Here is a 25,423-nt window from a genome sequence, read left to right on the forward strand (position 1 = left end):
TGGGGGGATTCCTTTCTGATAGCATTAATGAAAAATGAAGGTAAGACAACTGAGGAAGAGAAATAAAACAACAAAAATACTGGAAATGTGAAACATTCTGACAAACATCTGAAAATATTAAAAAGGTTAATGTTTCAAAAAAGTATGATGAGGAATTCATACCTGAAAATTAATCCATCTTTATTAATTTGGAGACACTGACGGTCATATTGTGTATTTTCAACATTTCTTGCTCTTTTTCTTATATTCACTGCGCTCTTTGGCTCCAAGTGCTGAAAGACTTACAGAGCATCCCTACTAACAGAGAGGTACCCAGCATCATAGAGTTTTACAGCACTGAAAGGGGCACTTTGGTCCATCATGTCCGCATCGGCTATCAAATACCCATCTATTCTAATCCCATTTTCCAGTACTTGGTCCATAGCTTTGTATGCTATGGTGTTCATCTACCTGTTTCTTAAATGTTGTGAGGGTTCTTGCATCTACTACCCTTTCAAAGCAGTGAGTTCCAGGTTCCAACTACCCTCTGGATAAAAAGATTTTTCCTCAAATCCCCTCTAAATTTCCTGCCCATTACCATAAATCCATGCCCCTTGGTTATTGAACCCTCTACTAAGTGAAAAAGTTTAGTCCTACCCACCCGATCTATGTCCTTCATAATTTTGTATTCCTCAATCAGGCCTAAGGAGAACAACCTCAGTCTAACCAGCCTCTCTTATTGTTGAAACGCTTCAGCCCAGGCAGCATCTTGGTGAATCTCCTCTGCACCCTTTCTACTACAATCACATCCCTCCTATAGCAACCAGAACTGCACACAGTACTCTAGTTGTGGTCTAATAAGCTTTTTGTATAGCTTCATCATAACGTCCTGAGGCCAAGTTTGACACCAACATACTTAAGGAAACATTAGGACATGATCAAAAATTTGGTCAAAGAGGTACTTTTTAAGGACAGAGATAAAGAGGTGGAGGAATTTAGAGAGGGAGTTCCTCATTGGGCCCATGCAACTGAAGGCATGCCTGCAGAATGCTGAAAAATATTTTACACCTTAGTCAATAAAGGCAAATATCCCATGTGTCTTTTTAACGACATTATCTACCTGTCCTACTGCCTTCAGGGATCTTTGGACATGCACCCCAAAGTTCCTCCAATCCTATTATTCATCGAGTATTCCCTTGCCTTGATAGTCCTCTGAAAGCACTTCAGCCCATACTTTTCCGAGTTAAACTCCATTTTCGTTGTTCTGCCCATCTCATCAGCCCATCTATATTGCCCTGTAATCTTTCCTCCTCACTTTTTACCACATCACCAATTTTTGTGCCATCAGCAGACTTACTGATCAGACCTCCCCCATTCCTGTTTAGATCATTAGTATACAGTACAAGCAGCAAGGCATCCAACATTGCTCCATGCTGCACACCAGTGGACACAAGCTCCAGGCAAATATCCTCTGCCTGCTGCCACTAAGCCAATTTTGGATTCAATTTGCCAATTGTCTTTGATTCCATGGGCTCTTACCTTTTTGATCAGTCTCCCATGCAGAACTTTGTCAAAAGCCTTACTCCAGTCCATGTAGACTACATCAATGGCATTACCCTCATCTACATATTTAGTCACATCCTAGAAAAATTAATCAAACTTGTTAGACATGATCGCCCCTTGACAAAGCCACCCTTGATTCATCCGCACCTCTCCAAGTGGAGATTAATTCTTGCCCTTCAAAATGTTTTCCAATAATTTCCCTACCATTGATGTTAGACTCAATGGCCTGTAATTACCTAGTTTTTCCCTACTTCTCTTCTTGACTAATGGGTACCACGTTAGCTGGCCTCGAGCATCTCACCTGTGGCCAGAGAGGATTTTAAAGTTAATGTCAGAGCCCTTGCAATCTCCTCCCTTGCCTCACACAGCATTCTAGGATACCTCTCATCTGGGCCTGGGGACTTATCCATTTTTGAGCCTGTTAAAACTGCTGATACATTCTCCATCTCAATGCTAATCTGTTCAATTATATCACAGCCCTCCCCCCTGCTTTCTATACCAATATAGTCCTTCTCCATCCTGAACACAGATGAAAAATAGTCATTTACTTCCTAAATTATGTCTTTCAGCTTCACACACAGGTTGCCACTTTGGCCCTGTTTTTTTCCCTGGTTATCCTCCTGCCCTTAATATACCTATAAAACACTTTGGGCTTTTCCTTCATTTTGCCTGCCAATGCTTTTTCATGCCCGTTCTTCACTCTCCTGATTTCTTTTTAGGTACCATCCCCTGCATTTTCTATACTCCTCAGTATCTACAGTTTTCTGCCATAAGCCTTCCTTTTTTCCTTACTCAGTCCTGTATTTCCCTTGGTGTTCAGGATCAGCAATGCCTCCATTTTATAATTCTCATCCTTGCTTTTAAATCCCTTCCTTTCTTTGAAATGTTCTTGAGCTCTACAACTTCTGCATCTTCGCAATTCCTCCAATTCTAGCCACTTGCAAATTACTAATTTCAATTGCATCACCATTGGTGTCCATATCTTCAACTATTGGAACCCTAAGCTCTTGAATTCCTCTCCTAAATCTTGTTGAGGAGCATAAAACGTCCATTTTTGGCCTATTATCACCTTTTCTTGGGTTTAATATTAAAGTTCATTGAATCATAGATTCCTACAGTGCAGGAAGGAGGCTATTTGGCCTATCGAACATACACCGACAAAAATCCCACCCTGTCCTCATATCCCCACATATTCACCCTGCAAATCCCCCAAAACTAGAGTCAACTTAGCATGTCCAATCGACCTAACCCACGCACCTTTGGACTGTTGGAAGAAATCGGAACACCCAGAGAAAACCCATCCGGGCATGGGGAGAATATGCAAACTCCACACGGACAGTGACCTGAGCTGGGAATTGAACTTGCGTCCCTGACACTGTGAGGCAGCAGTGCTACCACTCTGGTGAATCTCTGGAATGGGTGATGAATCTCTGGAATGAGTGGTGAATCTCTGGAATTCTCTGCCCGTTGAAGTGGTGGAGGCTACCTCGCTAAATATATTTAAGTCACAGGTAGATAGGATTTTGATAGACAGGGGAATTAAGGGTTATGGGGAGAAAGCGGGAAAGTGGAACTGATCCACTTCAGATCAGCCATGATCTTATTGATTGGCGGGGCAGGCTCGAAGGGCTAGATGGCCTACTCCTCCTTTTATTTCTTATGTTCTTATGTTCAATGTCACCCAACCACAATGCCATTTGATATCGCTCCTGTAAAACACTTTGAGTCATTTTGCCACAGTGATGGTCCAGTATAAATGCAGGTTGTAGTTTCTGATGAAAGATCATTGACCTGAAACGTTAATTCTGTTTCTCTCTGCACAGGTGCTGCCTGACCTGCTGAGTATTTCCAACATTTTCTTTTTTTATTTTTACCTCTCCACTATAACCTTAATTTCTTTATTACCAAAAAAGTCTATCAGTCTCTATCTTAAATATAGTGAATGGCTGAGCACTTTACAGCCCTGTGGAGGAGGGAATTCCAAAGTTCCATTACTCTCTGAGTGAAAAAATTTCTCACCTCAGTCCTAAAAAGCTAACTCGTTATCAGATCCCTAGTCCTAGACTCATAGAATCATAGAATCTATAGTGCAGAAGGAGGCAATTTGGCCCATCAAGCCTGCACCAACAACAATCACACTCACGTCCTGTCCTATCCCCATAACCGTACATATTTACCCTCTGAATCCCCCTGACATTAAGGGGCAATTTATCATGGCCAATCAATCCAACCTGCACATCCTTAGATGGTGGGAGAAAACCAGAACACTCCCCGTGGGAAACATTTGCTTAGAATCTATCCAATCAAGTTTCTTAAGAATTTTATCAGTTTCAGTGAAATCACTCCTAATTTTTCTAAATTTTGGGGAACACAGGCCCAGTCTACTATATCTTTGCTCAGAGGGTAATCACCCCTCATCCTAGGAATCAGTTGGGCGGCACAGTGTCACAACGGTTAGCACTACTGCCTCACAGCGCCTGGGACCCAGGTTTGACTCCAGCCTTGGGTGACTAAGTCTGTGTGGCATTTGCACGTTCTCCCCTTGTCTATGTGGGTTTCCTCCTGGTGTTTGGGTTTCCTCCCATAGTCCAAAGATGTGCAGGTTTGGTGGGTTGGCCGCGCCACTTGCCCCTTAGCGTCCAAAGATGTGTCGGTTGGGTGGATTAGCCATGGTAAATGTTCAGGGTTATGAGGATAGGGCAGAAGGGAGTGCCTGAGCAAGATGACCTTTCAGAGAGGTGCAAACTCGATGGGCTGAATAGCCATCTTCTGCACTATAGGGATTCTATAGTTCAATGGTTTGACCTTTGTTGCATTCCCTTGAAGGCATGTACTATTACAATAAATCATAGCAAATCTATCCAAATTATACCTTTTATAAATATGATGAATTAGAAATTATGGCTCAGTAATGACAGAAATAAATCTCCGACCATCTTAATGACTAGTTCCTTGCCTGCCAAAAAGAAAATTAAGATTAAATAATGCCCTCCAGCAGAAACACCACCTTTTGGTTCCACTGAAAGTGTTTTCTATTATCGTAAAATAGCACCCCAACTGATCAGAAATAGGAAAATAATTTCTCAATTAAATTAACACCACAATGGAATGTATTTTAGTTTTGAATAAGATTGTTGTTAAAAGGAGAAATATATCCAAAACTATTGGTATAGACATAGATAAATTGAGAACACAGTGATTATTGTGCTACTGTGACAGTCTTGATGTCAAATGCAAAATGAGACCGCCAGCACTGAATAATATCAGGGAATATTCTTCATCAAGATTTTACATGTAATTATTTATTTCTCTCCAGTGATTAAATCTGGAAGCACCACTGCCATTGGGAATTGAACATGCATTATTGGAAAAACACTTCTGACTTAGAAATAGCTTTTATTATCCTCTCATTATCTTAACCCTTAATGTACTGAAAGTTATGTGCTAGCATTTGTGAAATATTTAACAGACTCTTCAATCAGCAGTTAGTCTTGTGAAAGATTCTTGTCTACATACATGTCGAGATATGTAAAACTTCCACTTGTTCTGCTGTCTTAAAAACAAGCTTTGCGTTCACACACACTTTTCACCGACACCAGAAATCTCAAAGTACATTATGGCCAATTGAAATGTAGTAATGTTGGAAATGCAGCAGCCAATTTGCACACAACAAACTCCCAGCTGTCTCTTGATTCGAGGATGACATCTAATCGGGGTCACAGGTTTCTATCACGCGTCTTCATGGGACTGAACAGGCTGATTTTTGATCCACACACGGGGCAGGACATCCCATGAGGTAGTAGGATCTGGAGGGTAGAATTTGCTTCCTTTTCTTTGCTTCTGTAATGACTTTAATCAGGCAATTGAGGTGGGCCTGTTAGAATATGAACTCCCTGATTAAGGACCAAATTGATGGGTCATCCAGGGAGCCTCTTATTTTGTACTTAACCAGGTATGTCAGTTCCTCTGGGACTCCTTGAGTAGACTGCTAACTGAAAGCACTCTGTATGCTGCTGTCAGACTTGTAAATAAAGGAATTTTGGTGAAGGGATTTCTGCCTCCAAGGACTTTTTACACCACCTTTATCTCATTATTAGAACCATAGAATTCCTACAATGCAGAAAGGTTATTTGGCCCATCAAGTCTACACTGACTCTCCAAACAGCATTCTACCATGGCCTGCCCCTCTGCCCTGTCCCCATAGCCCCAAGTGTTTGCCATGTCAAATGCACCTAACTTACACATCCCTGGGCAATAAGGGGCAATTTAGCATGGCCAAGCATCTAACCTGCACATGTTTGGACCTTAAGGCATTGAGACTCAAAGTGTGACATAGCTTAATAGATAGGTTGTTGTCATTCTGAATCAATGGTAGCTAGCTCTTCTGAGTCATTAAGGTCAATGCCTCCACACTTGAAGGAGCGCTTCAAAGTATCTTCAAAGCACTTTCTTTGTTATCCCCAGAATGTTGGCCATTTGAGTTGAGCGATCAGTTCCTCATGGGGCAGACAGATTTTGGTCATGTGTATACTGTCCACTCCATCAAAACTGATTTTGCTGGAGTTTGGTCGCAGGAAGATGTGATGTCACAAGGGGCTGGGTGCTGGAGGGAGGCTGTTTCCAACACTCAACCCTCCATTTTCTAGATCATGCCCATGCTTCATTCAACATGGCCGATGCGTCCAGCCAGGCCTCACTAGATGACCACGGGAAGTCTGTTACACGACAGACTGATGAGGAATCAGTGCAAGCATGGATCAGTTGTGCAGTCTTACCAGACTGTATCAGCAGAGTGCTGAGTCCTGCTAAAAGAGAGAATCTGGGCTGAAAGCTAGGAAGGTGTTAGACTCCTGTAGAATTTGACTAAGGATTGTATGAGAACTATCTTGGTAATTAGAACCTTCTCTGTTTTCATGACTATGAACTTGGCTATGTGCCTTCACATGGATTCATTAATCAATTGTTTATTACTTGGACTTCTGGGTTGTATCTTGGAATCCGGGCTGTATTGTAGCCCAACCCCTTGCAAATTCACAAAGGATACTAGCATCTGTTTGACTGTCCTCCCATTAGATCTGGTGGATGGATTGCTGATGGAATTTTTTCAAAGTTCTTATTTAGTCACTGATACACAGTCCAGGTTTCACTATATTACAGAAGCATGGTGGGGACAACTTCTCTGCACACTCAAACTTTTGTTGTCTTGCGGAGAGGCTGCCAGTTTGTAGAAGTCCCACAACAGCAATATGATGTTGATCAGATAATCTATCTTTGTGATGTTGATTGAGGGATAGGCCAGGATACCAGGATCCTCAGAAGAGCACCCAGAGATCTTTTACATCAATCCAAGCAAGACATTGAGGCAGTTTAACATCTCATCCAAATGAGGTCATTTCTGACCTTGGTTTTAACACTCACGCCCTGGAGTGGGACTGGAACTCGGAACATTTTCAATTCAGAGTCCAGACTGAGCTACAGACTGCGACTTATCACATTGTTCTGTTCCTTGTCCGCCTACCAGGGAATGGGGTATGAGTTTTGAAGGTGTCCCACTGCAGTGTAACTGGGCTCTGTGACTGTACAAAAATCTTCAAAAACAAACTAATTTCCATGCAGCAGTAGCTCTTCATAGGAAATCTCTCCTTTTAGGACCCCCTTTTTTAACACCAGGCACAAAGGATATATAAGCCTCCCTTGCTACCAGGCTGATAATAGAGGAGTTACATTCGGTGATGACCTAAAATTGGCCTGGAATTCTGATGGGCTGAACTGCCAATTCCCAGGTTACCACACAGATTGTTATATTTGAATGACAGAAGCACAAAGAAATTAAGGGTATTCTTAATGCCAGTTGACTGCACATCACATTATAAATCCATTGTAGATAACAATATTAGTCACTTTAGTCACCACACTACTGGAAGGATGTGGAGGTTTTGGAGAGAGTGCAGAAATTGTTTACCTGGATGTTGCCTTGTATGGAGAGTATTCGCTATGAGGAAAGATTGAATAAATTGGGAATGTTTTCCCTGGAAAGACAGAGGCTGAGAAGTGACCTGATAGAAGTTTATAAAATTATGAGGGGTATGGATAAGGTGAACAGTTGGAAGCTTTTTCCCAGGGCAAAAATGGCAATTACAAGGGGGCACAAAGTTAAGATAAGGGGGGAAGGGTTCAGTGGAGATGTGCAGGGGAAGCTTTTTACACTGGGGGTGGTGAGGGCCTGAAAGTAATTGCCAAGTGAGATGGTTGAGGCTGTTACATTAGTCACATTGAAGACTTATTTTGATAGACATTTGAACAAACGGGAAATAGAAGGATATAAGCAGTTGGTTTAGATAGGTAAATGTGATCGGCGCAGGCCTAGAGGGCTGAAGGGCCTGTTCCTATTCTGTGTTGTTCTTTGTTCTTTAATCTGTAAACCTATGTGTGATTATACCTATAGCAGAGAGTTTGGCAGTGTAGCACTGAACAACATTAAACAAGTAAAGGATATGGGATAAACCTTCTAGAACTGAGATGAGGAGACATTTCTTCTGCCAGAGAGTGGTGAGCCTGTGAAATTTGCTACCAGAGAATGCAGTTGAGGCCAAAACATTGTGGTTGTCAAGAAGGAGTTAGATAATGCTCTTGGGGTGAAGGAGATCAAAGGATATCAGGGGTAAGGAAGATCTGACTAGTAAGTTGGATGATTAGCCATGATTATACGGAATGGTGGTGCAGGCTTGAAGGGCCGAATGGCCAACTCCTGCTCCTATTTTCTACATTTCACTGCTTGATGCAATGTGAGCATGGAATTCAGCTCTGTAGTGACTGAAATTCATAGAATCATAGAATCCCTATAGTGCAGATGGAGACCATTCAGTCCATTGAGTCTGCACCGGCCACAATCCCACCCAGGCCCTATTCCCATAACCCCATATATTTACTCTGCTAATTGCCTGGCACGAGGGTCAACTTAACATGGCCTATCAGCCTAACCTATACATCTTTGGCACGTGGGCGGAAACCGGAGCATCCGGAGAAAACCCACACAGACACGGGGAGAACTTGCAGACACTACACAGACAGTGACCGTGGCTGGAATTGAACCCAGGTCCCTGGTGCTGTGAGGCAGCAGTGCTAACCATTGTGCCATCTTTGTCTGTTGTTGCTGATATTTGAACAAATATTTCAAAGTGTTATATGGCTTTTTATCTTTTATACTTTGATTTTTTTAAAAAAAGCTGTAATAAATGAATTTGAATTGGAACTTCAAATATGATATTGAACCGAGCATGCAACTTAGCTCTGGAGACAGGAAGTTCTGGAGTGCTCCAGCTCACCACCATCTGGACAATCATCCCCTCATTCACCGCTGGTTCTAAACTCTTGTGGCCAGTTACAGACTGTGGGTGTAATCGAATTAGAATTTTTAACATCTTGATGATGATCCTTTTATGTTCTTTCATGGGAATGTGGGTGTCACTGTCTATGACAGCATTTTTTAGCCAGCAACACCCACGTCCCACCAAAGAATTAAAAAAAAACAGGATCATCATCAAGATGTTCTCTTGGCCAATAGTCTCTGTTCAAGGCTTTGGGCCAAGTGGGATTAGGTGGGCAGGTCGGAGCATTTCATGCATCGGTACATTCTCAATGGGCCTATTCTGTGATGTTAAAATTCTAACTCGATTACACTGGATACTGGGCACAGGAGTTCAGAACCGGCGGACGGCGGTGAGCTGAACCGCTCCATAACTTCCTGTCTCCAAGTTGACATGTTTTAAATCTCTGGTCTGAAGATATATTTGTTTTCCAAAAGCAAAGCAGTCTGTTTACTGGGAGCATGAGAGAGTCACTTTAGGAATGAGGATAAGAGCTGCGTCTGATCCAACCCCCAGCTGTAGATCAGATGCAGGGATTAATTCTAATGGTACTCAGCGCCTGAAGAAACCAGGATTATCTATTGCGACTTACCCGTTCTCTGATTCTTCAAATGCAGCGCTGAACAAGGTGGCGCACAATTGTCTACTCTTCGTAGACACCAATCCTAATTAAAACGTAAATAAAGAATAAACACTGACAGAGCAGCCTGTGATTGAAAAAAGACGCCGAGTCGTGACAATTAGATGGCACTACTGAGATAAGACGTTGCATTCCAAGAAGCTCGATGCTTGTTGTATGGGTAGACCGACACTGAAACAAGCTGTTGGAGTGCAAATTAATATCAATGTTGTACCTTATCTTCACAGATCACCCAGCTAAAAATTGAAAACAACCCATTTGCCAAGGGATTTAGAGGGGGAGATGACAGTGATCTGCGCGTATCTCGTTTGCAGAGGTACGTTATGCAACAAACCTGCAGGTACTATATTTCATTTACATTGCTGTGTTTTAGTTTCATTATTTTTCTGAAAGTCGTTTTCTCCAAGTTTCTGTCCTTCATCACATCATGTTATTTTCGGACATGGAAAAATGTTGCTTTCCTGGTCTGGGGGATTTTCAAAGTCACTTGATTGCAGTGTTAACGTAAGCCTACTTGTGACAAATAAACAAACTTTAAACTTTCTGCTACACTTCCAGAACCGAATAGATGCCAAAGAGAGAGAGACGAAGAGAGTCTAGATTTCTTCAACCAGAAATACTATTTTTAGGCGTTCAGCGGTTATTTTCAATTAAAAAACAGAATGGGAAACAAAGGAATTTCCAAAGGGTGCAACTGATCGAATCTGCGAATCGGCCAAAAAGTGACACATTGAATTCAACGTATTTCCATCAGAAAGGTGTATCTATTCATTGAAGAGCAGCTTGGTGTTATGATCAGACACATTTAAGGTTCCAGGATTCACAGGACCTGAAAATCTGGTTTCTTCAACTCTTTTCATTTAATCCCTTTTCCTTCTTCCACATGTCAAATCTGCCCGTTTATAGGTTGTAACAGTGATAGAATTCTAGACATCATCGCAAGACCTGCTGAAATACTCAGCAAATCTGGCAGCCTGTGTGGAGTGAGAAATAAGAGTTCACGTTTCAAGTTCCAGTGTGACTCTTGAGATTAATACTTCACAATTAATTCTTCCTAATATAACCATCCTGCCAGATTGATAGAAGATTTCAATTAGAACACTGCAGTATTGGAGTCTGCGTTATAGAAAGAATATTGAGACTTGAGGGAGGATAGAATACAGATTTATTTGAATACTTCCAGTGGATCTAAAATCTGGAACTCCCTCCCAAACAGCACTATGGATGTATTTACACCTCAGTGACTGCAGCAGTTCGAGAAGACAGCTCACCACCACCTTTTAAGGGGAATTAATGATGGGCAATAAATGCTGGCCTAGCCAGCAATGCCCACATACCATAATTAATAAAAAAAACTTGAGTCATTTTCTTTAGGATATTTGTATGTCATAGGACAAAATGATAGAAGGGTTAAAAAATTATGATGTGAAGATGCCAAAACATCATGAAAGGATGGTAAACTGTTTTCTGCTTTAAAAACTCAGGACTCCTTATTTATTATTGTCACATGTATTGTTTCTTACATGCTATACAGACAGAGCATACCAGTTATAGAGAAGGAAAGGAGAGGGTGCAGAATATAGTGTTACAGTCAAAACTAGGGTGTAGAGAAAGGTCAACTTAATATAAGGTAAGTCCATTTAAAAGTCTGAAGGGCAGCAGGGAATTGGTATGTGTCCTCAGACTTTTGTTTCTTTTTCTTGATGGAAGAAGGTGTAAGAGAGTATGTCTGCGGTCCTTGATTATGCTGGTTGCTTTTCCGAGGCTACAGGAAGTGAAGACAGAGTCAATGGATGGGAGACTAGATTGCATGATAGACTGGGCTTCATTCACAACCCTTTGTACTTTCTTGCAATCTTGGACAGAGCAAGAGCCATACCAAACTATGATACAATCAGAAAGGATGCTTTCTACAGTGCATCTGTAAATGGTGGTGACAGTCATAGCAGGCACACCAAATTTCCTTAGTTTTCTGAGAAAGTAGAGGTATTGGTTGGCTTTCTTAACGATAGTGTGGGTATAGACAGAGCAGAACAGGTTGTTGATGATCTGGACACCTAAAAACCTAAAGCTCTCAACCATTTCCACTTCATCCCCATTGATGTAGACAGGGGTGTGTCCTCCACTATGCTTCCTGACGTCACTGACTATCTCCTTCATTTTACTGACATTGAAGGAGAGATTATTGTCATCACACCGGATTGTCTGTCTCTTTTCTGTACTACATCACATCATTGTTTGAGACATGACCCACTATGGTGGTGCCATCAGCAAACTTGAATATCTGTTTTCAGTAGCTGGAAGTCTTCATGAAGCTGGAAGAGCCAGTGATACAGAATTAAGAGTATAAGAAGCTAAACAGGGTCTGTAGAATTTGCTTTCAAGATGAATGGTCCGAGGCAAGAACTGTCAACACACCAGGTTTGACTGACAGTTAGATGGAGAAAAAGAGAATGAGAAGTGGGAGAATAAAGGAGGAAGGTTAAAAAGAACAGAATGGGGCAAGATGGTTTGGATCATGTTGTGGAGCTTGAACACTAATTCGAAAGGTTTGATCAGGTGACCTGTTTTCCTTGTTGTACATTCAATGCATTTCTATGTGAATATCAGTAAAAGCTCCCTGTGCCAGGCAATTTTAAGAGGCGTTCTACTGATTTCTTAAAATAAAGATCAGAACAAAAATATTTATATGAAAAATTAAGGTAGAATGGAGAAGGATGAAATGGATAATCCCTCCTAAATGTGAGGCCAGAATTCATACATGTCAAGGTGCCTCTGTGAAGAATAAACTTTACATCAGAACGTAAGAACTAGGAGCAGGAGTCGGCCATCTGGCTCTTGAGCCTCCTCCGCCATTCAATAAGATCATGGCTGATCTTTTCATGGACTCAGCTCCATGTACCCACTCACTCACCATAACCCTTGATTCTTTTATGGTTCGAAAATGTATCTATCCTTGCCATAAAATTATCTAGCCTTGCCTTAAAGTCTAATATGCCCTTAGTCTCAGTCCAGATTTCATCCACGTTTCATGTAGACTTCAAATCATAGGACAGAAATGAGGGTGGCACGGTAGCACAGTGGTTAGCAATGCTGCTTCACAGCGCCAGGGACCTGGGTTTGATTCCTGGCTTGGCTCACTGTCTATGTGGAGTTTGCACGTTCTCCCTGTGTCTGCGTGGATTTCCTCCAGGTGCTCCAGTTTCCTCCCGCAATCTGAAAATCGTGCTGGTTAGGTGCATTGACTTGAACAAGCGCTGAACTGTGGCAACTAGGGGAATTTCACAGTAACTTCATTGCACTGTTAATGTAAGCCTTACTTGTGACTAATAGATAAACTTCTTAAAAAATAAGCTTGTCAAGTCCAAGCAGGCTCTCTGCAAGAGCAATGTCTAAACCCGTCATGATTTTGAACACCTCTATCAAATGTCCTCTTGCCCTTCTCTAAGGAGAACAACTCCAGCTTCTTCAATCTGTCCAGTAAATGAAATCCTTCATTTCTGGGACAATTCTGGTAAAGTTTCAGTGCACAAACTTCATATCCTTGCTAATGTGCAACACCTAAAAATTGAACACAGTCCTCCATTTGCAGTGAAAAGGTTTGCCATTAGTTCCTAGTTTTTGTACTCATGTATCTATTCATAAAGCCTAGGATTTCATGTGTCTCGTTAACCACTTTTTCAATCTACTCTTGTCATCTTTCTGCACCCATCATTGAATTGAAGCCTTTCATTTGTTTCCTTTCCTCATTTTTCCTACTAAAATGTATCACTTCATTTGTCTCTTCACAAAATTTCATCTGCCATGTATTTGCTAACCTGTCTATGCAATACTAAAATCAATCACTATCCTCCTCACAGCTCACAATACGCCAGGTTTGGTATCTGCAAATTTTGAAATCATGCCAACCAAAGTTTGTTTATCAGTCACAAGTAAGGCTTACATTAACACTGCAATGAAGTTACTGTGAAATTCTCCTAGTCACTGCACTTCGGCACCTGTTTGGGGCAATGCACATAATCAGCATATCTTTCAGACTGTGGAAGGAAACCGGAGCACCCAGAGGAAACCCACGCAAACATGAGGAGAACGTGCAGACTACACAGACACAGTGACTCAAGCCGGGAATCGAACCAGGGTCCCTGGCGCTGAGAGGCAGCAGTGCTAACCATTGTGCCACCATGCAGGAAAAGCAGCAGTCTTAGTACTGACTCCTGGGGAATGCAGCTGGATATCTTCCAATCTGACTTCTTATCCAATAATCTTCTTCTCCTCATGTTTTTGTCACATTCATGTCGACATTTCTAATTGAAATTTCTATGTCCACAGCTATAATGAAAACCCTCTATGTAAACTTGTTACACTGTGATTACACTCCGCCATCAGAGGCAACACTTCAGTACTGCAATTGTGTATCTCAGAAGTCCTAAATATGTACGGCACTGAAACAGTTTATTTAAAACTTTACCTCTGGGCACCTGGCCTACTCCATGTGTACTGCTGCAGGAAATCATTTGGTACAAATACAGATTTCTTCCGTTTTCTTTGCAGAGAATATCCAGTGATTTCAAAAAGCATTGTTAGGCAAAGGCTCATTTCGAACCATGGTCAGTTGACACCGAAAATGGAAGTCAACACGCCTCACGGGACACAGGGTCATCAGCATTACCCGTACGACAACAGCGGACCCATTCAGTTAACTGCATCGGGCACTCAGGATCTGGCACTCAGCCCCTTCGCGGCACAGAGAGATTCGGGGCTGATCTATCACTGTTTTAAACCAAGAGGTAACTGGTGACAAAGTTTTTAAGTATATACTGGGTAATGGTTGATGTATGAGGCTTAAGCAATGATGACAGCAATGAGACAATAATTAATGCTTTTAAAGAGTTCCTTCAAAAAACATTCCCTCTTTTAATGACATTTTGAAATACACATTGGATACTGGCGCATACACTCATAGAATCTCTACAAGCACAGGAGGCCATTCAGCCCATCGACTCTGTACTGACCACAATCCCACCAGGCCCTATTCCCGTAACCCCATACATTTTACCCTGCTAATCCCCCTGACACTAAGGGGGAGAAAATACAAATATCTATACACAGACAGACCTGGAATTGAACCTGAGTCTCTGGCGCTGTGAGGTAGCAGTGCTAACCACTGTGCCACAGTTCCACCCCAAATTACTCATCTGCTTTTATTTAATCTCTGCTAACATCCCATTTTGTTTGACCACAAACAGCAAAACAAACTGTTCTGTTACTCCAAGGCATGAATTTTACTGCCAGCGAGTAGCTGCTGCATCAAATAACAAGGATGATTCCGCAATCAAAAGCGAGCTCTTTGCATCTTCTCGGTTCCGGTGTTGTTATAGAGGATACGGAGTACAAACCTATGCCTGCAGAATGTCATCCGTTTGTGTTTTCTGCCATTTGTTTCCTGTCTATCCTTCAATATGACAAATAATGTTCTATCGAACCTTTGTTTTGATTTTTACTCCTATAATCGGTGGATGCACCAGATACGGTATGCAGACTCGATGGGCCGAATGGCCTCCTTCTGCACTGAACGATTCTGTGATTCTATTAATTTAGAATGACGCGAATAAATTATAGCCTGGAGATATAGAACTCGATAAGACTGGGATTATTAAGCACTTTTGGACTCAGTACTTTTAGATCTGACAGGTTTTGGGGTGGAACTTCACAGAAAAATTTTACAACCCAAAAGATGTGCTGGATAGGTTAATTGGCCATTCTCGAATTGACCCTAGTTTCAGAGACTGGTGGGGTAAATATGTGGGGTTGCGGGGATGGGGCCTGAGTGAGATTGTGATCGGTGCAGACTCGAGAGGTCGAACGGCCTCCTTCTGCACTGTAGGGATTCTACGAAAAGGTCCGATTCACAGACCGATCAAATTTCTAGACATTACTTTTATGACTGAAAAATCGGCAGGACCGTGATATGGGGGCGCTGACCTCCACACTTGCGTCCTGCCAAGTAAGGGCCCGGCTGCAGCTCATAAAACTACCCAAAACTTTACATATAGAAGTTTTATGGATGGTCACATATCATATGCTTTATGCTGATATCTCACAAACATTCTCTAAACTATACATCGCACAGTCTGCAGTACAGCATACACACCATAGCGACGGTAAAACTTTGAGTATTTCCAATGAGAGGCGACTCCAGCACCTGGAGCGATAAGCAACGCTCACATCAAGCATTTCAGAAAGCACAAACTCTTTTTCCAAAGCAGATGGTGAAACCACAGGTGCTTGATATACTGGCAAATATTTTTTCCCAATGCTGCACGTTGCTAGAGATGCAAGAAGCACAGATCAGCCCATCTCCCGATGAAAATAATTTATTAAACAATAAAGCTGGTACCACCTGTACATTGTGTAAATACATACATAATGCGTTTGCATCTATGAAGTTAATATTTTCTTGCACTGGTGTGTCTGTCTACGTGAAGTTCTCCTGACATTAATGGGAAATGTAATTTGACTGTGGTGAGGATGGGAGGAAAGGGAGCGATAAGGAAAATGAGAAGGGCTCTTGATCCTGTCAGAGAATGTGACACTTCAATCTAAGTATTGCGGGTGCCTGGGTAAGTGCAAGAAGCAAGGTCTGGAAGCAGGCTGTCAGCAATCAACAGCTCAGACTGATAAGCATTCCTTGTGTTGATCGATGTTAAGAAGTTTGGTCTTTGTACCTATACAGTAATGGTATTTTTATAACAGAGAACTAATACGATCCTCTGATTTCTCCCTGGACTCGCTGTTTCTACTCATAAGATAATGCATGGCAATAAATTACTAAAACTTCCAGTTTTTCTAGAGAAAATGGATAAACGTAAGCCAATGTAACCATCAGTTTGGAAAGCAGCATGCTTACTGACAAATGAGCGGTTCCTTTAAAAAAAAGTTATTTTTGTTTCCCGCATTTTGATACTACTACTTTCCTTCTTTCCTCCACATTTCCTGGCGCTACACAATCGTCAGCAGACAGGCAGGTCAGAGAGGCAAACTACTCTTTTGCCAAGAAACTAACCAGCTGACAGAAAGACACAGCCCAGCAATCACTAAGTCCTGGTCTACTCCAAAGTTTCCAATTGGATTTCAAAGCTTGTCAAACCTGTCGCAATAGCAGACACTTTAAAGTTTATTTATTAGTATCACAAGTGGACTTATATTAACACTGCAATGAAGTTACTGTGAAAATCCGCTAGTTTCCACACTCCGGCGCCTGTACGGGTATAATGAGGGAGAATTTAGCGTGGCCAATGTGCCTAACCAACATATAGAATCATAGAAGCCCTCCAGTGCAGAAGGAGGCCATTCGGCCTATCGAGTCCACACAGACAATAATCCCACCAGACCCTATCCCCGTCCTCTTATTTAACCTGCTAATCCCTCTAACCTACTCACCCATGGACACTAAGGGGCAAATTGCCATGGCCAATCAGCCTAACCTGCACATCTTAGGACTATGGGAGGAAACCGGATCACCCGGAGGAAACCCACGTAGACACGGGGAGAAGGTGCAGACTCTGCACAAACAGTGACCCAAGATGGGAACTGAACCCAGGTCCCTGGCGCTGTGAGGCAGCAGGGTTAACCGTGACAATAATAAATCAAATCAAAATCAAACCTACCCCTGCTCCTAACGCTTATGTTCTTGTCTGCTCACCGGATTCGCCACCTGATCGAAAATATATGCAATATTAATAAATCAAAAGTGCATCTTATTGGAAATAGAATTGAGGTTTTAAACTGTCAGCAATCAAAACCAATACACTCACTGTCAGAGACAGGGGAGCTGCTTCAAAAGGATTTTGCAATCCAACTGTTCCGCAAACAAGCCTGCTGTATCCACTTTCACAAGGCGGCGGCAATCTAAGTGTTCTGTTTTTGACAGCTTGCTCCAATTTATTTCAAGAAATAACTTTCCTCAAGAGCAAGCTGACTCTGTTACAGTATAATTGACATATTAGGAAAGTCAAGGAGGGAAAAGAATGGACAAATCTTTATTTATTGGCTTCTGCACTCTTGACTCTTGCTTTGGGTACGCTCTGTCGCCTGTCATTTCCAAACACAGCGTACGGGCAGTTAATGGACCCGTGGTTTATGGCCAACTTCCTGTAATCTCTCCTATTAGACTGATGATGCTAATATTGTTTTCAATTACTCGTTTCAAGAGATCTATTAAAATCAGGGTGGAATACTCTGAATCTTGCTGCAACTCCCCAAGTTTACCACATTTGAGCCCTCAGGGGCTGTTGTGGGCATCACTTACCGCCCAGTCCCCCCATTCCCCCTTCACCACTGCCCCCCCGCCCCCACACAGCCAAACACCACAACAAACATTCTGAACAGAACCACATTTTCTGTCAGCTTCCCCTTGACTCTAGACCCCGGAAACATTCCCAGCGCCTCCCAATCGCTGTCCATCGCGGATCTAAAAGGATCATCATTGAGAGAAACAGGAACACAAGGTAACAAAAGACAGACTGTTTCTCCACTTGCATTGAACTGGCTTCAGCGTCCAGCTCAGGAGAAACCCGACAACTGAACCAAACTGGGATGACACACAGTGGCGGTCTGGCCGCGATTGAATCCTGTCTAATAGCAACAAGGCTTAATATTCCTTTCTCAATTAGGGAGGAATGACAAAAAAGCGCTCCAGGGAGTGACACACACACACTCACATCTAAAACTTCAACTTTGACACAACGCTGTACTGTGGGTCTCTGAAAACGAACAGCATCAACTCGCCACGTCAGTGGCCGGTTCGCCACAACTGGCGAGTGTATTGGACAACACTGGTGTACACTGATAAACTGGCTTGCTTATTACCTCTGAGCAACATCCCACCCAACACTAGGAATTTGTTGCAGGGAGGAGAGCCGGGTAAATGTATTCAGTTCTTGGGGAGCTGCGAGGAAAGGGACGCTTTGGTCACAGTTTGTCCGAGTGTGAACAGGCGGCAGTGCTATTTGCTAAATCTCTCCTCCTGGCAAATTCATAGATTGACATTACTGGAATCCTTTTGACGAAACTACATGAGAATATCCACTGGAGCCTAAGCAAACATTTATCTATTTAAGAGAAAATGCAGGTCTGGCAGCATCTGTGAGGAGAGTAAAGAGCTGATGTTTCTTTGACAAAGGGTCATCTGGACTCAAAACGTCAGCTCTTTTCTCTCCATACAGATGCTGCCAAACTTGCTGGGATTTTCCAGCATTTTCTCTTTTGGTTTCAGATTCCAGTATCCGCAGTAATTTGCTTTTGTTTATTTACCTATTTACAGCATTTTGCATCATTCTTAATTACACTCACACGTCCCAATCGCAGCCTCTGTTGTACTTTGAGTGTTGCTTTCAGGCTCTAATTATAAACACTTGGGGATATGATGTGAAGATGCCGGCGTTGGACTGGGGTGGCACAGTAAGAAGTCTCACAACACCAGGTTACATAAATCTGTTGGACTTTAACCGGTGTTGTGAGACTTCTTATTTGCATTTGGGGATAATTAGATTTCAGTATGTAGCGAAATTACAGTCGGCAGAATGGAGAAAATAAAAGATTACATTTCCAGACCACACTTTACCCCATTCACTGTTATTCCTCAGATATTATAGAATCAGAATGAAGCCATTCGCCTCTTCACGCCTGCGCTGGCGCTTTGAAAAAGTTTTAAAGTTTATTTATTCGCCAGGGACCTGGATTTGATTCCCAGCTTGGGTCACTGTCTGTATGGAGTTTACACGGTCTCCCAGTGTCTGCATGGGTTTTCTCCCACAGTCTGAAACGTGCTAGTTAGGTGCATTGACTCGAACAGGTGCCGCAATGTGGCAACTAGGGGGATTTCACAGTAACTTCATTGCAGTGTTAATATAAGACTCAGTTGTGACTAATAAATAAAAAACTTAAAAGTTTTAAACTTTCCTGGTGTCACAAGTAGGCTTACATTAACACTGCAATGAAGTAACTGTGAAAATCCCCTAGGGGCTATCCAATTAATTCTATTCTCTTGTTCTCTCTTCATGATTTTTTTTCCCTTTTCAAGTATACTGCCAATTTCCATTTTAAAGTTGAATGTGCTTTCACCCTTTCAAGCAATGCATTTCAATCATAAGTCTTTTTCTCAGGCAGTCCCTAGGAGTCAGGGATGACTAATTCTCAAGTGTTCCCAGGTGGCTGCGGAGTCCAGTGCACCAGCCACAGTCTCTGTCACAGGTTGGGCAATTGGTGTTTGGAGGAGCAGGTGGGTGGGATGTCCAGGTTGTCACACTCTTCTTTCAATGTTGATGTTTGGTTGTAGCTTGCTCCCGGATATGAAACTCAAGGTATTAAGCTCCTTCCTAGATGCTTTTCCTTCACTTTGGGCAGTCTTGGGTTAGGGATTTCCTGGTGTTGATGGGAGATGTTGCACTTTTTCAAGCAGGCTTTGAGGCCATCCTTGAAGCATTTTGTCTGATCTCCCTGGGCTTGCTTGCCATGTTGAGTCTCCGAGTGTTTGTTTTTGAAGTCAGAAATGGGGATGATGTGGCTCTCACAATGCTGATTGAGTGTTCAATGCTGGGGTTGTCGGCCGGAGTGAGAACACTAACACTGGTGCATCTATTCTGCCAATGGATTTGCAGGACCTTGCAGGGGCAGCATTGGTGATTACTTCTCCAGGGTTTGAGGTGCCTGCTGTACATAGTCCACATTTCTGAGCCATAAATAGAAAGGGCTGCCAACACTCAGCAGGTCTGGCAGCATCTTGGAGAGAGAAAAATAAGTCCAATATGATTCTTCTTCAAATTAAAAAAGTTCTTAAGGAGTCAAAATGGATTTGAAGCACTAACTCTGTTTCTCTTTTGACAGATGCTGCCAGACTTATTGCAGCACATACTGCTTTTAGTTCAGCTTTTGAGCACACACATTATTTTGTTTTTACTCAATTGTTTCTTTTTTTTCTCTTATATTCTGCGTCTTGGGTTTGTTGATGCTTTTAATTAATTATTCTCAGTCTTGCTACTCTTATACAAAAAGCAATTTGCACATTTATTCACACATGTGCTATGTTTCTGGTGGGCATCTGACCCACTTATTGGAGGACAATTCATATTTCTATCCTCAGCAAAGGTGCCCTGGTGTGTGGTTACAGTGGCACTAGCAAATGATCAGGAAGCATGTGACTGACTGAATGATACGCAGGGGGCTGCAAAGGTGCAAGAGGCAGAAAAATGTATATCCTGGCAGGACTAATTACATGAGATAAAACTTAATCTCAAGGAATTTTTAGACTGGAGATCAGAAAACATTAAAAAATCCAAGTGTACCAAAGACACTGAAATGAAGGTTTGTTAGTAGATATTGCAACAAATGTATTCAGAGTCAGTCCATTTCTGATTGAACAGACTGATTCTGGACAGATTGGTGGCACGGTGGCACAGTGGTTAGCACTGCTGCCTCACAGTGCCAGGGACCTGGGTTCAATTCCCGGCTTGGGTCACTATCTCTGTGGAGTCTGCACATTCTTCCCGTGTCTGCGTGGGTTTCCTATGGGTGCTTCAATTTCCTCCCACAGTCAAAAGATGTGTGGGTTAGGTTATTTGGCCATGTTAAATTTAATCTAGTGTCAGGGGGATTAGCTGGGTAAATATTACGGGAATAGGGTGTGGGTGGGATTGTGGTTGGTGCAGACTCAATGGACTGAATGGCCTCCTTCTGCACTACAGGGACTCTATGATTCTATTCTATGATTCTATGAACTATCTAATAGCCACCATTCAAGATTTACAGAAAACATTCCATCACACATTATAATAAGGACATACTTAGGAAGATACATCATGAGTCCCTTCACGTCACATTGGTTGAAATATCCAGTACCTATAACCTCCATCTCAACTGGGCTACTTCGAGTACTTACCATGGCTACAGGAGGGAGGCAGTCTTTCGGGCAACATGGCTACAGGAGGAAGCCATGTCATGATGTTACATCAGGAGCAAGAACACCTGCTGGAATTGAGAAGTATTTACTAATTAAGCAAACTGCCATATCTCCATCTATCTTTCTTAACACAAACATACTCTCTAAAACAACAAGCACTTAGATGATTTCACTTTTGAATTCTATGGGAAAATTTTGCTCTAAAAGGTTGTATGTTGAAATTCTTCTTAGTCAATCTATCAGCCCAGGTATAGTCCCGTATTATTGGATCAACTGGTGCTTTCCCTAGTCTTACTTGTTTTTGCAGCTTTCAAAACTATTGCCTAGAATTAAACATTTCAAAAAAGGGAGTAATATGATAATGCTCATATCATATCTTGTAGATTAAACAATAGAGAATTAATTAGTGCAACAAGTTAGATTAGGATACCAAACAGCTGAAATGATTAAAAAACGTTCAATTTTCCAACAATACCTTGCTCATCACAAAAATAAATACATGAACAAGTTGAGAGAAATAGGGAGATAGGCAGATATTTATAAAATAAAACTAAAACAACATAAGAAATAGGAGCAGGAGTAGGCCATCTAGCTCTTCGAGCCTGCCCTGCCATTCAATAAGATCATGGCTGATCTGAAGTGGATCAGTTCCACTTTCCCGCTTTCTCCCCATAACCCTTAATTCCCTTGTCTGTCAAAAACCTATCTATCCGTGACTTAAATATATTTACTGAGGTAGCCTCCACCACTTCAACGGGCAGAGAATTCCAGAGATTCACCACCCTTTGAGTGAAGAAGTTCCTCCTCAACTCCGTTCTAAACTGCACCCCCCCCCTTATCTTGAGGCTGTGTCCTCCAGTCCTGCTGTCCTTTCTGAGTGGGAAGAATCTCTCTACCTCTACCCTATCCATCCCTTTCATTATCTTATACGTCTCTATAAGATCCCCCCTCATCCTTCTAAACTCCAACAAGTACAGACCCAGTCTATTTAGTCTCTCTTCGTAGTCCAACCCCCTTGTCTCCGGTATCAGCCTAGTGAACCTCCTCTGCACTCCCTCCAAAGCCAAAATATCCTTGTGCAAGTGCGGCGACCAAAACTGCACACAGTACTCCAGCTGCGGCCTCACCAGTGCCCTGTACAGTTGCAGCAAGACCTCCCTGCTTTTATATTCTATCCCCCTCGCTATAAAGGCCAGCATCCCATTCGCCTTCTTGATCACCTGCTGCACCTGCAGACTGGGTTTTTGCGACTCATGCACAAGGACCCTCAGGTCCCTCTGCACCGTAGCATGCTACAGCTTTTTGCCCTTTAAATAGTAATCCCTCCTACTATTATTTCTGCCAAAGTGGCTAACCTCACACTTGCTAACATTATACTCCATCTGCCAGGTCCTCGCCCACTCGCTGAGCCCATCCAGATTCCTCTGCAGACTTTCCACACCCTCCGCACAATTTGCTTTTCCACTCATCTTTGTGTCATCAGCAAATTTCATTACCCTACACTCAGCCCCCTCCTCCAGATCATCTGTATAAATGGTAAATAGCTGAGGCCCCAGCACCGATCCCCACTAGTCACCAACCGCCAACCGGAATAGCACCCATTGATACCAACTCTCTGCCTCCTATTAGACAACCAATCCTCTATCCACGCTAACACCTTACCCCCACCTCCATGCACCCTATCCTTCTGAAGCAACCTTTTGTGCGGCACCTTATCAAACGCCTTTTGAAAATCGAGAAACACCACATCCACTGGTTCCCCTCTGTCTACCGCACTAGTCACATCCTCATAGAAATCCAATAAATTTGTCAAATACAACTTCCCCTTAATGAATCCGTGCTGCATCTGCTCTATCAAACCATTCTTTTCTAGGCGCCTCGCTATTTCTTCTTTGATGACGGATTCAAGCATTTTTCCAACTACAGACGTTAAACTAACTGGCCTATAATTCCCTGCCTTTTGCCTGCTCCCTTTTTTAAACAGCGACATAACATTAGCCGTTTTCCAATCTTCCGGCACTTCCCCAGAGTCCAGCGAAGTTTCGTAAATAATCACTAAGACATCCACTATCACCTCTGCCATTTCCTTCAGAACCCTGGGATGAATTAGCAAACCTATTTTGAGTTGTAATTAGTGGAACCAAAGGTGAATAATATTTTCAGTGCTGCACTGCCCTTGTTTATCATTTGATTTGATTTATTATTGTCACATGTATTGGGGTACAGTGAAAAGTATTGTTTCTTGCACGCTGTACAGACAAAGCATATCGTTCATTGAGAAGAGTGCAGAATGTAGTATAACAGTCATAGCTAACTTGCAGGGAAAGATCAGCTTAATGCAAAGTAGGTCCATTCAAAAGTCTGATAGCAGCAGGGAAGAAGCTGTTCTTGAGTCAGTTGGTATGTAACCTTAGACTTTTCCATCTTTTTCCCAACAGAAGAAGCGGAAGAGAGAATGTCCAGGCTGCATGGGGTCCCTAACTATGCTGGCTGCTTTGCCCAGTAAGAAGTCCAACAGGTTTAGAACATAGAACAGTATAGGCCTTTCGGCCCTCGATATTGTGCGGAGCAGTGTCCAAACCCAAGATCAAGTTATCCCACTCGCTATCATTCTGGTAATTCTGTAGCATGAAGGGACAATGCTCCGAAAGCTTGTGTCTTGTGCTCCAAATAAACTTGTTGGACTTTAACCTGGTGTTGTGAGACTTCTTGCTGTGCTTACCCCAGTCCAACGCCGATATCGCCACATCAAGCTCTGCCGAGGCAGCGGAAAGTGTAGACAGAGTCAATGGATAGGAGGCTGGTTAACTCTGCCAGGTGGCTGCAGAAAGGTGGATTACAAGCAATAATTTAGTTTTTTACAGAGGATAAATGACACACTTTATTGTTTTTCTTCCAGAAGCCCATGGCCATCCAGAGCTCTCCTGTAAACGGCCCTTTCTCGAAGCCCCCGCTTCTATTGCGGAAGAACATTACTTTCGTCCGCCACCATATGACCAGCAGGTGATGAGTCCATCCTATCGGAACGAAGCGGATCTAAGGGACGCCTGCATGTTTTCCACCCCTGGAAGCGATGTGCCCGGAGGAGCCGCCGCTGAGGAACACCCTCCTCAAACATTAAACTGCAACATGTGGGCTTCCGTTCCACCGTATGCTAACTGTAGTGTTCAGACCATGGAACCCGTTCCTTATCAGCATTTCTCAGCTCACTTCACCACCACAGCTATGATGCCCCACCTCTCCAGCATTCCAGGACAGAGCTCACAGCCTCCCTGCGATTCGCAATTCAGTGGCTATCATTCGCCACCTCAGCACCAGGTTCGACAACGGGTACCCATTTCTTCATGTTCCCCACGAGACAGAATTCCCCTCTCGCCCCATGAGAGAATCCCACCTTCTCCTCACGCTCAGAACGCTCGGGAATTCCTTTTCTCACAAAGCCTATCTTTACCGAGAGAGCTACCTACCCAGTACCATTCCGGTTTGGGGCCTGTAACAAACTGGACAGACAGTTGACTCGGACTGATATAACCCAGCAGTGTTAGTAAGACGGTTGCAGAAAAGGTTTGGGCTTCTGACGTTGGGCAGGTAGATTTCACGCTGCAAAAAGCTCAGAATTTGCCTCACCATATTCCCTCCCTTTGACTCTACTAAACCAGAGATACATTCAAGAATATTTCTGCTATTCACTACTTACTTCAGATTATTGTGATTCTTGCTCAATGTTGAGTTGATTAAACCAACTGTAAAGATGTTTTCTGCAAAGATGTCTTAAGTAAACTAAGAAAGACATAATAGCCAAAGCTGCAGTACTCTCCTGATGTGAAGTCTTGCGTGGCTAGACCGGGAAATCTATGCATTCTGCATTTTTGTGTGCATTATGAACAGCGCTAAAAGACATGTATTTTGTGCTTATAT

The 25,423-nt window shown here is 42.7% G+C and overlaps 1 protein-coding gene across 1 annotated transcript in view; it reads left to right on the forward strand.

The window, feature by feature from the left end:
- tbx4 (T-box transcription factor 4) overlaps positions 1-25,199 on the forward strand; it is a 106,825-nt gene extending 81,626 nt beyond the window's left edge. Inside the window, exons 6-9 of the mRNA XM_080210516.1 lie at positions 9,777-9,865; positions 11,531-11,535; positions 14,103-14,336; positions 24,405-25,199. Coding sequence (XP_080066642.1) covers positions 9,777-9,865; positions 11,531-11,535; positions 14,103-14,336; positions 24,405-25,021 — 945 coding nt within the window. The 3' untranslated portion in view covers positions 25,022-25,199. The remainder of the gene's footprint in view (positions 1-9,776; positions 9,866-11,530; positions 11,536-14,102; positions 14,337-24,404) is intronic.
- The last annotated feature ends 224 nt before the right edge of the window (positions 25,200-25,423 follow it).

This window comes from Carcharhinus amblyrhynchos, chromosome 23, assembly GCF_965287045.1.
Source record: "Carcharhinus amblyrhynchos chromosome 23, sCarAmb.v2.hapA, whole genome shotgun sequence".
NCBI lineage: Eukaryota > Metazoa > Chordata > Chondrichthyes > Carcharhiniformes > Carcharhinidae > Carcharhinus > Carcharhinus amblyrhynchos.